Source organism: Corapipo altera, unplaced genomic scaffold, assembly GCF_003945725.1.
Source record: "Corapipo altera isolate COAL_440 unplaced genomic scaffold, ASM394572v1 50, whole genome shotgun sequence".
Taxonomy (NCBI): Eukaryota; Metazoa; Chordata; class Aves; order Passeriformes; family Pipridae; genus Corapipo; species Corapipo altera.
In genome coordinates this window covers 6,925,972-6,939,071 of record NW_020884889.1, presented here as the reverse complement: position 1 = coordinate 6,939,071, position 13,100 = coordinate 6,925,972, and the positions used below count along the sequence as shown (strand labels likewise).

The following is a 13,100-nucleotide window of genomic DNA, read 5'->3' as shown; positions in this document are numbered from 1 at the left end:
GGTGGCGTGACGTCACGTGTCGCGGTCGGGACGTCACGGAGGCGGCCGGCGGGTCCTGCCGGGCACCGGGGTTGAGCCGCGGGACCGGCCCTGCCCGCCCCGCACCCAGGCAGGCCCCGCTCGCCGCTAGAGGTCCGCGCCTGCCCGCACACGGCACCTCCCCATCCCCGACACCCCCCAGCCGCCCGCGGGCGGGGGCGAGCAGAGCCCTGCCGGCTGCCCCATACGGCACCTCCCCTTGAGCATCCCCGCAGCAACGGCACGGACAGCCCAGGGCCCGTATGGGTGAAGTTCAGGTTCAAATTCAGATTAGGCATTAGGAAAAAAAATATTTTTTAGGGTGGTCGGGCATTGGAATAGGTTGCACAGGAAGGTGGTGGAGTCACCGCCCCTCTAACTGTTCAAGACCTGTCTGGATCTGGCTCTGGATGATGTGGTTTGCTGGTCGCACTGATGGCGATGGGTTGATGGTTGGGCTGGATGATCTTAAAGGTCTCTTCCAGCCTTGATGGTTCTATGGAAAGTTGTAGGGTCACGGCACCTGGACAAGGGCTGACATGTGGGGAGGTCCAGGTGTGATCGCGCAGGGTAGCAACAGAGCAGACCAGAGCCGCCCCATCCTTCTCTCCAGAGCTCGAATGTCCCAGCCTAAACCAGTGTCACCAGCAGCCAGTTGTATTTATAAAGCAACAAAGACAAGCGAGCAATAAACGGCCCGTTCGGCTTTGCTGGTGACTCTGAGCACAAGCGGGTTTAACGAGCTGGAACAAGGAGCTGATCCACTTGGGTGCCCAGGACTAACCTGCCACCAAGAGCAAGGGAAGGACAACAGGTCTCTCTGACTGGAAGTGTGGAGGGCAGCCTGCAGTCTTGGGGTTGGAGGCTCCCTGGGGAGCCATGGGTCCCTCCTCCTCGCTGGGGGCTGCTCTTGGCCCATGAGTCGCCTCTTGTTGCTTTTTGATATGTCATTGTCCTGTTTGATCCCTGAAGAAGAGCCAACCCCATTATGCTCTCGCTGCCATTGCCCAGCTACTGGTGTCTGTCCCAGCAGCCCACTGAGGACATTTAGCAGAGTGTGACCAAAACCTGCCTTATCACAGTCCACCTGGGACCAAAAACAAGCTCGGGGCAAAGGAGAGTTTCCCAGCAAATCCTGGCAGCTTCCAGCACGGGAACTGCTGCCGGCTACTCAAGCTCCTCCTCCTTTCCTACCCACTCCAGTGTATTTGCTCTTGAAGACCATCCAGCTCTTGGGAAAGCCGTCAGAGATATTGGCTGAGCCCTGGTGACTGTGTTTCCCAGTGTGACAGCCAGAGTCACTCACACCTCTGTTTCTTGCATAGTGCTTGAAGCACTCACAGAGACATTCGCCCTCTCTGCCTGCTGCCCAAGGACACTGGCCTCTCTCAAACAGTCCTTGGGTTCTTTCTGGACAATCACTTACTTGCTGATAAATGTGGCATCTTGGGAGGAGGGAGAAGGCACAAGAAAAATCGTTCATAAACTGGGCTCACATTTGGTTGACACTTTGATCCAGACAGGATTTCTTTTAACTTAAAAAAGTCTTGCTTTATTTTGTCCTGCTTCCAGCATTTCTCTCCAAGGGATACGTGGGGGCTGAAAAAAGGGCTGCTTTCCCCTGGGCACCTCCAGACCCCTGGAGTCCACAGCTTTAAGGTAACCTCTCAGAGCCAGCACAGTGCCTTGGCCCCGCGTTGGCTGGGATAAGATTTGCCAGGACAGTTCACAGTGACCCAAGGAGCCCCCATTTTTTCCTTTCCAGGGGGAAGCTGCCCCAAGGCCTCCAGGCAAGAGGGAGGGGTTTCAGTGTAATTTAGATTTTGTCTCTACATCTTTCAAATATTTTTAGTGCTCATTAAAGTTCAAAAGTGGGAGAGACCCAGCTGGGACCAGCACTATACAACCTTCACCCAAGGCAACTGCATGACCACTGCCAGACCTAGTCCCATGTCTCTTCAACAGAAAGACAAACATACCTTTTCCCCCAACATCATTTCAGTGATTTTCTGGGGAAAGCTTCCAGCTCTTATGGGTGCTGGACATGATGTGCCGAATTCCATGGTGGAGCAGGCGAGCGTTGTCTCCAGCAAACACTGCTCTAGTTCACACCAGCCTGGAGTTTCCAACAGGACTTTTAACCACTTGGATATTGGTGGCTGGGGCATGATGAAAGCTGCCCCATGTGTCCTAGCATGCAGTTAGGTACCTTGTAGGGTGGATGCAATGGTGGTCTAACCCATCACTGGAGGCACTCTGCCTGCACTGCTGCAGGCACTTGTGTTGGCATGGCCCTGTCAACCTTTCCAGTGTCATCCTGGCCCTGCAAAGGAGCCTGGAGAGTAGCTGGTCCTTTAATGGGCTCTCCTGGCATGGGCAGCCAGTGGAGCATGCCAGCCCTTATGGGATTGCAGTGACAAAGTGCTGATCTGGGAGCCGATAAGAAGCGGCAGCACCAGGCAGTGCAGCAAGGTGAGACTATCAGGCCAGCAGAAAAGCCATTAGCTTTGTCCTGGGCTTTCAGACATGGGGAGAGGGGCTGGGGACAGCAGATGGGACAGACCTGCTGCCTCCTGGGGCTGTGCAAGGGCTTTGCAAGCTCCTTTTCTGGAGACACTGCCATTTCAGTGAGACCATGGATTAGAAAAGCTCTGCAGTTAGTTTTGCTGAAGAGTAGTCACAAAGCATAACTGCTGGTGGCTACAGTACCTTAGCAAGTTTAAAACCCTTGGGTTTTAAAATGCTCTTCTGTGCCTCTGCTGCATTTCTCAAGGTGTCTAGGAGCTGCTCTAGGGCAGGGCAGAATACTGGTCCTACCACGTAGTTGGCAGAAGAACATGCAACTGTCAACAGTGCTTCCAGCAATTAGAGCTCAAGTATTGTTTAGGGATTTCAGCTTCTTTCTAGATGGAAGTCTTTTGTTTCCTGGTGTGTACAGCTGAGACTGCCCTGCAGAAACCATGTTTAATGGGAGACTCAGAAACATACCCTGAGCAGCATCGCTTGAGGGAGTGCTCGTCCTCCAGACAACAGCAACATCCAATTGCTTTAGGTGTCCCCACCAAGTGACCCCAGTCACAAGAAGCTCTGCTCATGCAGGGTAAGGGCCAGGCAGATGGGCTTCTCTCTCCTTCACAATGCTGTCTCTGCTGCCTGCACGGGGTTCAAATGAGATTGGAGAATGGTTTTGTTTGGCCGTCAGTCACTTCAAGACCATCCACAGCATTTTTCTGCCATCTGCCATTTTGAGAAGAAAGCAAACAAGAAAAACTAATAAACTCAAATTATTGCCTAATCAACACCGAAATCAGTGCTGCTTGCTCAGCCTGCTGGCCACAATTAGATGCCATCAGCAAATTTGGGCAGCTTGCCTGGGCTGCAGTCTTTTATCTCTTGAAGACTGACAGGCATCCCAGGGATCTACAGGCAGAGGAAGGAGCTGTAATCTGTTTGAAGGACTTGCCTAGCTCTTTGAGGAAAGAGCACATAGTTCAAAACAGTAGGAAAAAAAGGAGGTTTTTGTTTGTGTTTGTTAATTAAAGAATGCCCCATACCAGAGGAGGGAACGTTTTGGTCTCCAGTCCCATCCACAGCACCATCTCACAGTAATGCTTCATGCAGCTCCAGCACAGTTTGTCTTGCCAGGAGGATGCACTGGGTAATTTGGGAAATAAAGGAACATATGTCACTTGAACATCCTTATAGCTATATGGCAGCCTTGGGCCATTGCATGTCTGTGTGTGCATGCAGGATCTTGGTTAGAGTCACATATCTCCTCTTCCTCCTATGGCTGCACCACAGTCTGCTTTTCCAAAAGCTGAGAGCTGAAGCAAAAGGCACTCTGCCTTCACCTCAGTTGCAGCTGAGGAAGGGTGCAGAGCCAGGAGGGTGGTGAGGGGACCACTCAGTGCAGGGAGGGAGGGTGCTCAGGACAGCAGGGATCAGGGTGTGGGACTGGGCAGAGCAGGGGGCTGGACGCCCAGGCTCCACTTCCCACTCTCACATCTTCTACTTGTCCCTGAGCAGGCAGGGCTCAGAGGTGCTCAGAGCAGCTCAGGGGAAAGGTGCCTCGTCCTGTCCCGCCTCCCAGGGAGGAAGGTTGGTTAGAGGAACAAGCCTGCTGGGGCTCCAGTGCTCTGAAATGTGATCCTGCCGCAGGCACCTCCCTGGGCCCCACCTCGCCCTCCCCGACTTATATATGTCCCTGGCAGTGTCCGGGCACAGGGGACACGGGCTCACACAGGCTGCCAGGCCCCTGCAGATCCCTGTGGATGGACAGGCCGAGGCACCAGGGCATGGTGAAGAACACGTACATGCGCTGGCGGCTCCCGCTCGTCTGCCTCCTCTGGGAGGTGGCCATGATTGTCCTCTTTGGGGTCTTCGTGCGCTTCGGCCCCGAAGCTGACGCACACTGGGAGGAAGAGAAGCGAGAGCTGAACCTGACCAGTGACATGGAGAATGATTTCTACTTCCGATACCCATGTGAGTATTCTGGAAGCGTAGTCCTGCTGCTGGCTAGTCCCCACCAATCCATCCCATCCCAACCCATCACATCCATCCTATTCTGTCCTACGGCAGAGCCTGTCAGAGGCAATCTCTCCACCTATTGCTAGAAAGACAGGCTCTTGCCTTGTGGTTGGTTTGGGGTGCACCAAAGAGCAAGAGAAAAACCTCGTGGCCCTCCAGGCACTCTTGGGGCTCTGTCAGCAGGGTACTGTGACGTCTTTTTTCCAGGAATAGGGCTGACGTGTTCCCAGCACCCTGCAAGTTTCAGCTTGCTGCCCCCTCCCTCAGCTCTGGATCAGAGCAAGCCTTTCTGTGCATACAGAGGAATGGCTGTCGAGATCCTGTGACATCTTCCTCCCCTTCCTACGTCCTCCCCCTCACTAGCGAATTACCCTTTAGCGACTGGCATTTCGATGCCAGAGTCTTCCTAAGTTGCCAGGTTCCCAGGGCTCTTGGGTCACTGCACAGTAGTGCCACAGGGATTATTCAGGTGGTTAAAGCCCTTCTGGCTGGGAAGTGCCTTTGGGTGGCTTTGATCTACAGGGCTGGTCATCTCTGTGAGCCTTTCAGAACAGGCTGCTTCTGTAGGCAATTGTTTCCAAGGAAGCAACAGGCCTGAGTCATGCATCTATTTAGAACATTTCCATTAAAAACACCTGCTAAATCAAAGAAGCTATAGCAACCTGTGGCTGCTGAGGATTAGCTAGTTCAGAGAAGGATTTGCTTACAGTAACCCACTGCTCAGCCAGCCTCTGAGTTAGTGTATGGCTGTGGCTGCCCTGGGCTCTCCCTGGAGATCTGCCCTTGGGACTAGCCCCACACAGGTTGGCATGAAGCAGCAGCAGTGCCTGAGAGCTGCTCTTGTCACTGATGTGCTGGGAGGACGTCAGCAGTCCAAGGAAGAGCTTGTAGGAACTAAGAACATGACGTTTCTTCTGTCCTCATATCCCACTCCCGCTCCAAAGTGCCAAATAATCCCCCTCAAATGGCTGAGTAGATTCACTCAGCTAAGTCAGTCTATGGGCAACTGCTCAGTTTAGCTTTGAATTAAGTTTCTGTTTCAGACCCGAGGAAGGGTTCACATGCCCAAAAGCAGAGCTGTTTTTTATCCCTTGTCTAATCAGAAATAGTCTCTTTCTGCAGAGATGGACAAACACAACAAGGCAGCCAAGTCCTGGAATTTTGATCCCTGTGTTCATCCAGTGCTGCTCAGAAGAGAGTGTGGTGGTTGAACACCTGAGGATCATTTGTATCAACATATCTGTGCCTGCTACTGTCCCCAGGACCTGTCTGCAGTGGCAGAGGGATAGGAGTAACAACCTGACACATCCTTTGAGACAGAGATGGTTGGGAAGGCAGGCAGAGGGAATCCAGGTCCAGTCAGTGTGACAATTCCTTCTCATTTTGAATCGCACATGGATATTCCCTGATGGGTGACTCATCTGCTCTCTAGGGGAAAAGAAATGGGATTCCTTGTCCGGGTAACATTTCCAAAGCCCAAACACTTCCGTTCGATAGTTATGGCAATCGTCCTCCCACAAAAGGAGGCTCACAAAACCTTTAGGGCATGGCAGTGCCTGGGCTGCCCCTTAATGATGCCAATGTTATTCTTCACAAGGGAAAACAAAGACAAGGGTTAGAAAAGGGTTTTAGACTGGGTGCAGTTTGAAGAAAGGCCTACTCTTTCTCCTGGGTTTGTACAGGGTCTAACACACAGTGGGATCCTCTGTGGTTTTGGAGGATACACAGTCTGCAGCTTTAACTCTGACCTGTGTATTTCTGCTTTTAGGATGAAAGAACGAATATATAATACAAATGGCAGCAGATAATTCCAGCTTTGTACTATGCTGCTCACACTAGTGAAGAGAGAGAGGGAGAATAAATACAGCTGCAGAGGGAAAGTCTGTGGGAGTGTATGGTAAAACCAGAGTAAGAAAGGATGGTTCTTAGGACATGTTGAAAAGTACATTTGAAGTGACCTCTGCTGAACAGTTCCAGCTGCAGATCTTGTCTCCTTCCTTTTTTATGAGTGATTTCATAGGCATGGGAGGCATTTTAAAAAACAAGTAGATTAACATGGCACTACATGGCTTAAGCCTGTCCAAGCTCTTGTTTGGGGTAGAGTGGGTTTGGGGTAGAGTGGATTGGGGGTAGAGTGTATTTGCCATCACTGAATTTTTTTTGCCCTGAGCTTATGCCCTCTCTGAGGTGCACAGACATTGCTTGTTATAATGGTTTGTGCACTGCAAAATGTAGAGCTTGCTGGTGTAGCTCCATCAATGCTGTGTTCATCTGTTCTACAGATCCCCAGTGGGGGATCCCAGCCTTGGGTCTCCTGTTTATTCACAGGCACAGTGGCCTGCAGTGAGAGGGCTTGCATGGTAAGTATGCAAGCACTTCAGCTCACTTAATTGCAAAGCGATGCTTATCTGATAGAAATGTGCAGCATTAAGAAGTACAGCAGGTTTACTGCACCAAGAAGGTCTTTCAAGAGGCTCACACAGGTCTGGCTTCCCCCGGGGAAGGGCATCTGAGGGGCTCGACTGAGCAGGTCTGAGCACTAGTGGGAAGAACTGGGTCTCTCTGGTTTAAGCACTATAAATCTCACAAAGTGGATTTCTGGTCTCAAGGGTATTTTGGCACTGATTTCAGCAGCATTTAAAAATGCACTTGTAAACTTTCCTTGTTCTTGTGCTCTCCTTGCTCTGGGCCATTGCCAGGACCCTGCATCAGACAGACCTACCCAAAATGATCGTTCATGTATTTTAACAAAACTTCACTGTTCATTTCATATGACATTTTCCAAGTCTTTTACAGAAGGGGAGAAACAATCTGAGTAGAAATATGTTTTCTTCTGTACACTCCATTAGCCTCTGGTCTTCTCTTGCACACAGCTTTTAATAAGCATTTACTTAAAAGACTGAGCCTTTTTAACCAAAAGCCAGTTTCTGAAAACTGAGCCATTTTCAGGCTTAGAACAGGGGGACATGAGACAAACACACATTGTCACTTGAATTCCCTACTGCCCGTGATGCAGTTGGTTTCTTTTCGACACCAAATGCAAGTGGCACTTGCAGCCCTGCTCTCCTTGCAGAACTGACAGTCCCTTCCCTCTGCTCAGCTTTCCAGGATGTCCATGTGATGATCTTTGTGGGCTTTGGCTTTCTCATGACGTTCCTCAAGCGTTATGGATTCGGAGCTGTGGGTTTCAATTTCCTCCTTGCTGCCTTTGGGATCCAGTGGGCTCTCCTGATGCAAGGATGGTTCCACTCTTTCAAGAATGGGAAGATCCTCATTGGAGTGGAGAAGTAAGGAGGAGATGGGCTCTGGGATGCCACCTCTTGACTGGCCAGTGGAAGGGCTGGAATGGGAGCTAAGCAGCTGCCAACACCTGTCCCTCAGTTATGTCAAATTAGTCTCTAAACTGCTCTCTTCTCTGCACATACCTCCATTTGCCTTCCACCTTTTAGTCTAAAGGTACCTGCCATTATGGTGGTACTGCTCAAAGGAAAACATGAGAGGAGTGTCCCCTCTTAGTCCCAAGCCAAGCACTGTGGATGCCAGTGCTGAGAACATGTATAATCCACATTATCTAAATAATCTGGGGGAAAGCATATTTCCTGGCCAGTATGTAAGGATGGGAGGAAAGCCAATGGAAAAAACCCGAGGATGTCTCCTAATCACCTGCTTGCCTTTGGGTGGGATCTCTAGAGCTGGAGATGAGTGAGGGTGAGTTACAGAGGAGTATTTCCTTATCAAACCACAATTTTCCTTCCCCTTTTCCAGCCTGATCAATGCTGATTTCTGCGTGGGCTCTGTGTGCATTGCCTTTGGGGCCATCCTGGGCAAAACCAGCCCCATACAACTCCTCATCATGACTTTGTTTCAAGTCACACTCTTTTCAGTGAATGAGTACATCCTCCTCAACCTGCTCCATGTAAGGCTTTAGGTAGTACCCTCTTGGTTCTGTTCCTTCCTTTCTGCATCTCTCCAAATTGTCTCCCCTTGCTATGGCTCCACCAAGCTATAGTTCCTTCATAAGCATTTAAAATGCTAGAATTCAAGCAGAAAAATTAGGCAGATTATGAAGGAAAGGGCCAGTGGGTGTTACTTCCCCAAGAAGGGAGATCTTCTGGGATTTTAAACACCATCCTGGCAATTCAGGAGCACTGGGTCCCAAAGCAGACAAAGAGTCTTAGCACAAATGACCAGTCGCTCTCTTTGTGCCTGAGCTTTCCATCTCGTCTGTTTTCCCTGCTGGAGTATGGGTATTGTAGAAGGAAATCAAGTGACAAAGAGGACGAGATGTCTGCTGACAGAGGCAGGGTTCCTGCCCTCTGAAAGAGGGCTTGGAGGGCTGGAAGCAAGCAGGCTCTCACAAGACTGCACCTGGGAGCCAATCTGGCTGTCTCTGCAACCTTCTTGCCACTGGGACAGGTCAGAAACTCCCCTCTGCCTCAATGCCTTCCAAGCAGAAGCTTGTGCACAGGACCAAGTGAGTGGGACATAGAACAGGACCAGAGCAGGAGCAGGACCAGTCCACCTCTCCATATGACTGTGTGCAGGCAGAAATGTTGAATGGGCAAACAAGTCGGTCACGATGCAAATCAGGCCTCAGCTCCAGGATGAGCGGCCATGGCAGAAGCAAACCTCTGTTTCCCCATGGCTGCAGGTAAAGGACGCGGGTGGCTCCATGACCATTCACACCTTCGGAGCTTACTTTGGCCTCACAGTGACACGCATCCTGTACAGACCCAACCTGGAGCAGAGTAAGGACAAGCAGGGCTCTGTGTACCACTCCGACCTCTTCGCTATGATCGGTGAGTCAGCCCTTGACTCAAGGACGCTGCTACATGTGGAGCACTCAGCTGTAGAGAGCTGGTTCTTCCTGTGTCCCTGGGAAAAAATGAAACCAGGATATGGAACTAAGGAGCTCTGTATCCCAGAGGTCTTTCACCTTTCAGAGTTACTCAGTTCCCTTCATCAGTGGATGGGCTGAGATAGTGCTTGGGAAAACAAGGATACATTTTCCTTCTCTGTGGTAGCCCTTCCTGATGCTGGTCGCATCATGTGGGGTGCAGCTCCGGGGCAGCAGGACTGTAGGATTTAATTTCACCGTGTGCAGAAAGATGTTTAGAGGATTTTTTTTTCCAGTCCCTGTATTCTCACTTTTCCCCTTCTCTTGCTTGTCCCATCCTCCCCATCCCACCAGGTACCTTGTACCTATGGATGTACTGGCCCAGTTTTAACTCAGCCATTTCTGATCACGGGGATGCCCAGCACCGCTCAGCCATTAACACATACTGCTCACTGGCTGCCTGTGTCCTCACCACCATGGCCTTCTCCAGCATGCTGCAGAAGAAGGGCAAGCTTGACATGGTAAGCTGGCAGCAAGCCCTGCAATGCCCAGGGGACTTATAATGAGGCTGATTGAGAGTCTAGGAAACGATTGGCACTTATCCTTTGCAGAACAGTTGCAGGGTTTCAGGGCATAATGGTGAAACCAGCATCCAGGCAGAAACTGAGATTATGTTGAACAAAAAAGTGGGAAATGTGTCTTGCAGTGCTTGAGGAGTGGGGTGATGCCCTGCATTGCAGTGGACCCAAGTCACAGCAGGAACTGGACTTGCTTTGCCCAGAGCTGGGCGCGTTGCAGAGCCGTGTTTGGCAGCACTCTCCAGCAAGCAGGGCCTGTGCAGCAGCTCGTGAGCAATCGGGGGGCTGACTTGTGCGTGTTAGGTGTGTGGGTGACATGTCTTTGTGACAGCAGAGCTTGCGTGACACACGGGTGAGACAATTTCCATCTCATCGCAACTCCCCACCCAGATCTGTGGATGCAAAGAACGTGTGTGGTGCAGGGAGTGGGAGTCTATGTGCACCTGTGCTACAGACAGAAACTGCCTGCTCTTCTCTTGTTTTTTCACGACCAAGCAGGAAAATGGGCCCTGATGTTTACTCTGGAGACACTTTCAGAGCTGATTCTTCTGCTTTGCCATTTGCACCATGCCTGAGCAATTACAATCTCCCTGAGATGCCAAGACAGGGCGGTTACTCCTGCAGGTTCACATCCAGAACGCCACGCTGGCGGGCGGCGTGGCCGTGGGCACCAGCGCGGAGATGATGCTGACTCCATACGGCTCCCTCATTGTCGGGTCCATCTCTGGCATCGTGTCCACAGTGGGGTATGTCTACTTCACGGTGAGTGCTGCTCAAGGGGTCTGCAGCCCTGGTCTGGCTGAGGAGACCAGAAATGGATTCACTTCCATTTGAGGATTCCTGTTTCCCAGAATCCCTTATGAGATGCACTTCTGACTCTATTACTGCCCCAAAATGCTCAGGAAGATGCAGACTCCCAAGAGGAGAGTGTTTGGAGGAAATTTTATTATTTCATCTTGATCTTGGCTCACATCTTTGTCTACAAGCCCTTAGCACTTTAATGGGACACAATATCACTCTTCCTTCTCTGCTTATCCTCTGTGGAAGGAACTAATCCTTTCCAGGGCCGTGTTCATCTCCCTGATCTCTCTCTACTTCCCTCTCCCTCAGCCTTTTTTGGAGTCTAGGTTGCACATTCAGGACACATGTGGCATCCACAACCTCCACGCCATGCCAGGCCTTATTGGTGGCATTGTGGGGGCCATCACAGCAGCTGCAGCTACAGAGGATGTATATGGAAAGGAAGGGTAAGACAGCTTGAAAATCTTCTCTGAGAATACATTGGGCTGGGAGCAAGGAGCATTTAAAAGTCTTTGTTAATTGTTGAGTTGCCCCTAAAAAAACATGAGGTGCAATGAGTGTCTTGGACTTACTGAAGTGTGAAAGCCTCATCTCTTGCCTCTTCTTGTAGCTTCAAAAAGTGAGCCACAGTCCTGCTGCTTGGCATTATTCTGAGCCACAACGGGTAGGGAAGTGTTCCTCCCTCCCCCCTGTGTTGTTTTGGAGGGTCAGGTACAGCTGAAGGTCTGAAATACAAAGGGCATGTTTATATTTTGTGGTCCTCCTAGGTAAAGGTTTGCCAGGGGCCCGAGTAGAAGGAAATGAGCAGTGTTTTGGTCATTGCAACACTCTCCTGGTCCGTTGCAGGGGAGGGATGGGGCTAGGGAGGAGTACCCGAGGGAGCAGAGAACACGTCTCCTTGCCAGGAGCAATCCTCGCCGTTTCTGCCCTCGGCAGGTTCATCAAGGCGTTTGACTTCACTGGCGTGTACCAGACGCGGACACCCAGTGTCCAAGGAGGGTTCCAGGCGGCCGGGATTGTGGTGTCTCTGCTGATGGCGTTTGTCGGGGGGGCCATTGTGGGTAAGCCAAAGGGGAGAGTTGTGCCCGCCTGCGGCTAAAACGGAGGCATCCACGTGCTCCTGCCCATGGCTGGATGCGCCCGGGGCGGGGGACGGCACCGAGCACCGTGCCAGGGCTGCGTTTGCCCCCTTGGGTGGACCATACGCATCCCGCCTGCATCCCCCCGGCATCACGGCCCCCTGCCCACCGCCCTGCCCGCCTCCTTCCAGGGGGCATCCTGAAGCTGCCCATCTGGGGGGACGCCGCCGCCGAGAACTGCTTCGAGGACGAGGTTTACTGGGAGGTGAGGGGGGTCCTGGGCGGGAGCGGGGCGGGGGGCACGAGATGGCGCTGTCGGCCCGCGGCCCGGCCCGGGGGGCTCAGGGGGCTCTGCCGCGCCGCAGGTGCCGGAGGACGAGGAGAGCGACGTGTACCACATGCACAACCCCGACAAACCCGCCTCGCCCTGAGCCGCCCCCGCCCCCGCCCCGCTCCTTCCCCGCCGCAGGACCGCGGGCCCCGCTCCGGGGCCGAAGGCTCGTTTACTCCCCGTGACGACGAGGGCTCTGCCCTACTCTCCTGCTTTTGTAACGCGCTGTTGTGGATAAAATAAAGACGTCTTCTTCTTTCCAGGCCTGTACTCCCGTGTGCCAGCGGCAGAGCGGGATGGGATGTCGCTCAGGCTCCTTCTCTCCCACCAGCGGTACAGGGCAGCTGCCGGGAGAGCTCTGGGCTGCCGGGGGCAAAAAGGAGGCGCTGGGACACTCCTGACACCTGGGAGCCAAAGTGGAGGCATGAACGATGGCAATACAGGCTGGGGGTATTAGTTACATGATGTATTAGATAGTGCAGGCTGGGGAGATGCCAGGGTTAGGACCTGACACCTTAAGATAGTGGTCCTGAAGGTGTCCGTGGCAGGGGCTGAGCCCCTGTGAGAAGCACAGGCCAGGCTGGTGCTTTTTGGGGAGGGGGTGCTGGGGTGCAGCAGCTGTCCCTGTGCTCATCTAGCCATACACAGCGTGGGTGAAGGCAGCTGTGAGTCTGTCTACACTCCTACCTGTCTCTACCATCACCTTCCCTTGACCTGTTCTACTGAGGCTTCCATCAGCTCCTTGGGAACCTTGTTTGCGCATGCAGTGTAGGATGGCAAGACCCTTTCCCTCTTTTTGGTTTCACTCATTTCTTCCCATGTCATCAGACAGCTCCTTACGCTTATTGGTGCTATATCATATGTATATAACTGCAAGAGTCCAAAGCCAGAGCATGGTGTCCCTCTTAGCTGGACTATCAGGCTTCAAC

The 13,100-nt window shown here is 52.2% G+C and overlaps 1 protein-coding gene across 1 annotated transcript; it reads left to right on the top strand.

Moving 5' to 3' along the window:
- Positions 1-4,224: 4,224 nt before the first annotated feature.
- On the top strand, positions 4,225-12,434 carry RHCG (Rh family C glycoprotein). Its single transcript, XM_027644668.1, has 10 exons — positions 4,225-4,500; positions 7,646-7,832; positions 8,311-8,461; positions 9,197-9,344; positions 9,737-9,903; positions 10,585-10,722; positions 11,071-11,207; positions 11,698-11,822; positions 12,032-12,105; positions 12,206-12,434. Exons 1-10 carry the CDS (start codon positions 4,290-4,292, stop codon positions 12,269-12,271), a joined length of 1,404 nt encoding a protein of 467 aa, XP_027500469.1. The 5' UTR covers positions 4,225-4,289; the 3' UTR covers positions 12,272-12,434.
- The last annotated feature ends 666 nt before the right edge of the window (positions 12,435-13,100 follow it).

What these genes read in the sequence shown, in the direction of transcription:
- RHCG (XM_027644668.1), top strand. Translation starts at nt 4,290, where the DNA reads ATGGACAGGCCGAGGCACCAGGGCATGGTGAAGAACACGTACATGCGC. An exon ending in TCCTCCTCAACCTGCTCCAT is followed by an intron (nt 8,462 to 9,196) that starts GTAAGGCTTTAG and finishes CCATGGCTGCAG; the next exon opens with GTAAAGGACGCGGGTGGCTC. An exon ending in GATGTATATGGAAAGGAAGG is followed by an intron (nt 11,208 to 11,697) that starts GTAAGACAGCTT and finishes TGCCCTCGGCAG; the next exon opens with GTTCATCAAGGCGTTTGACT.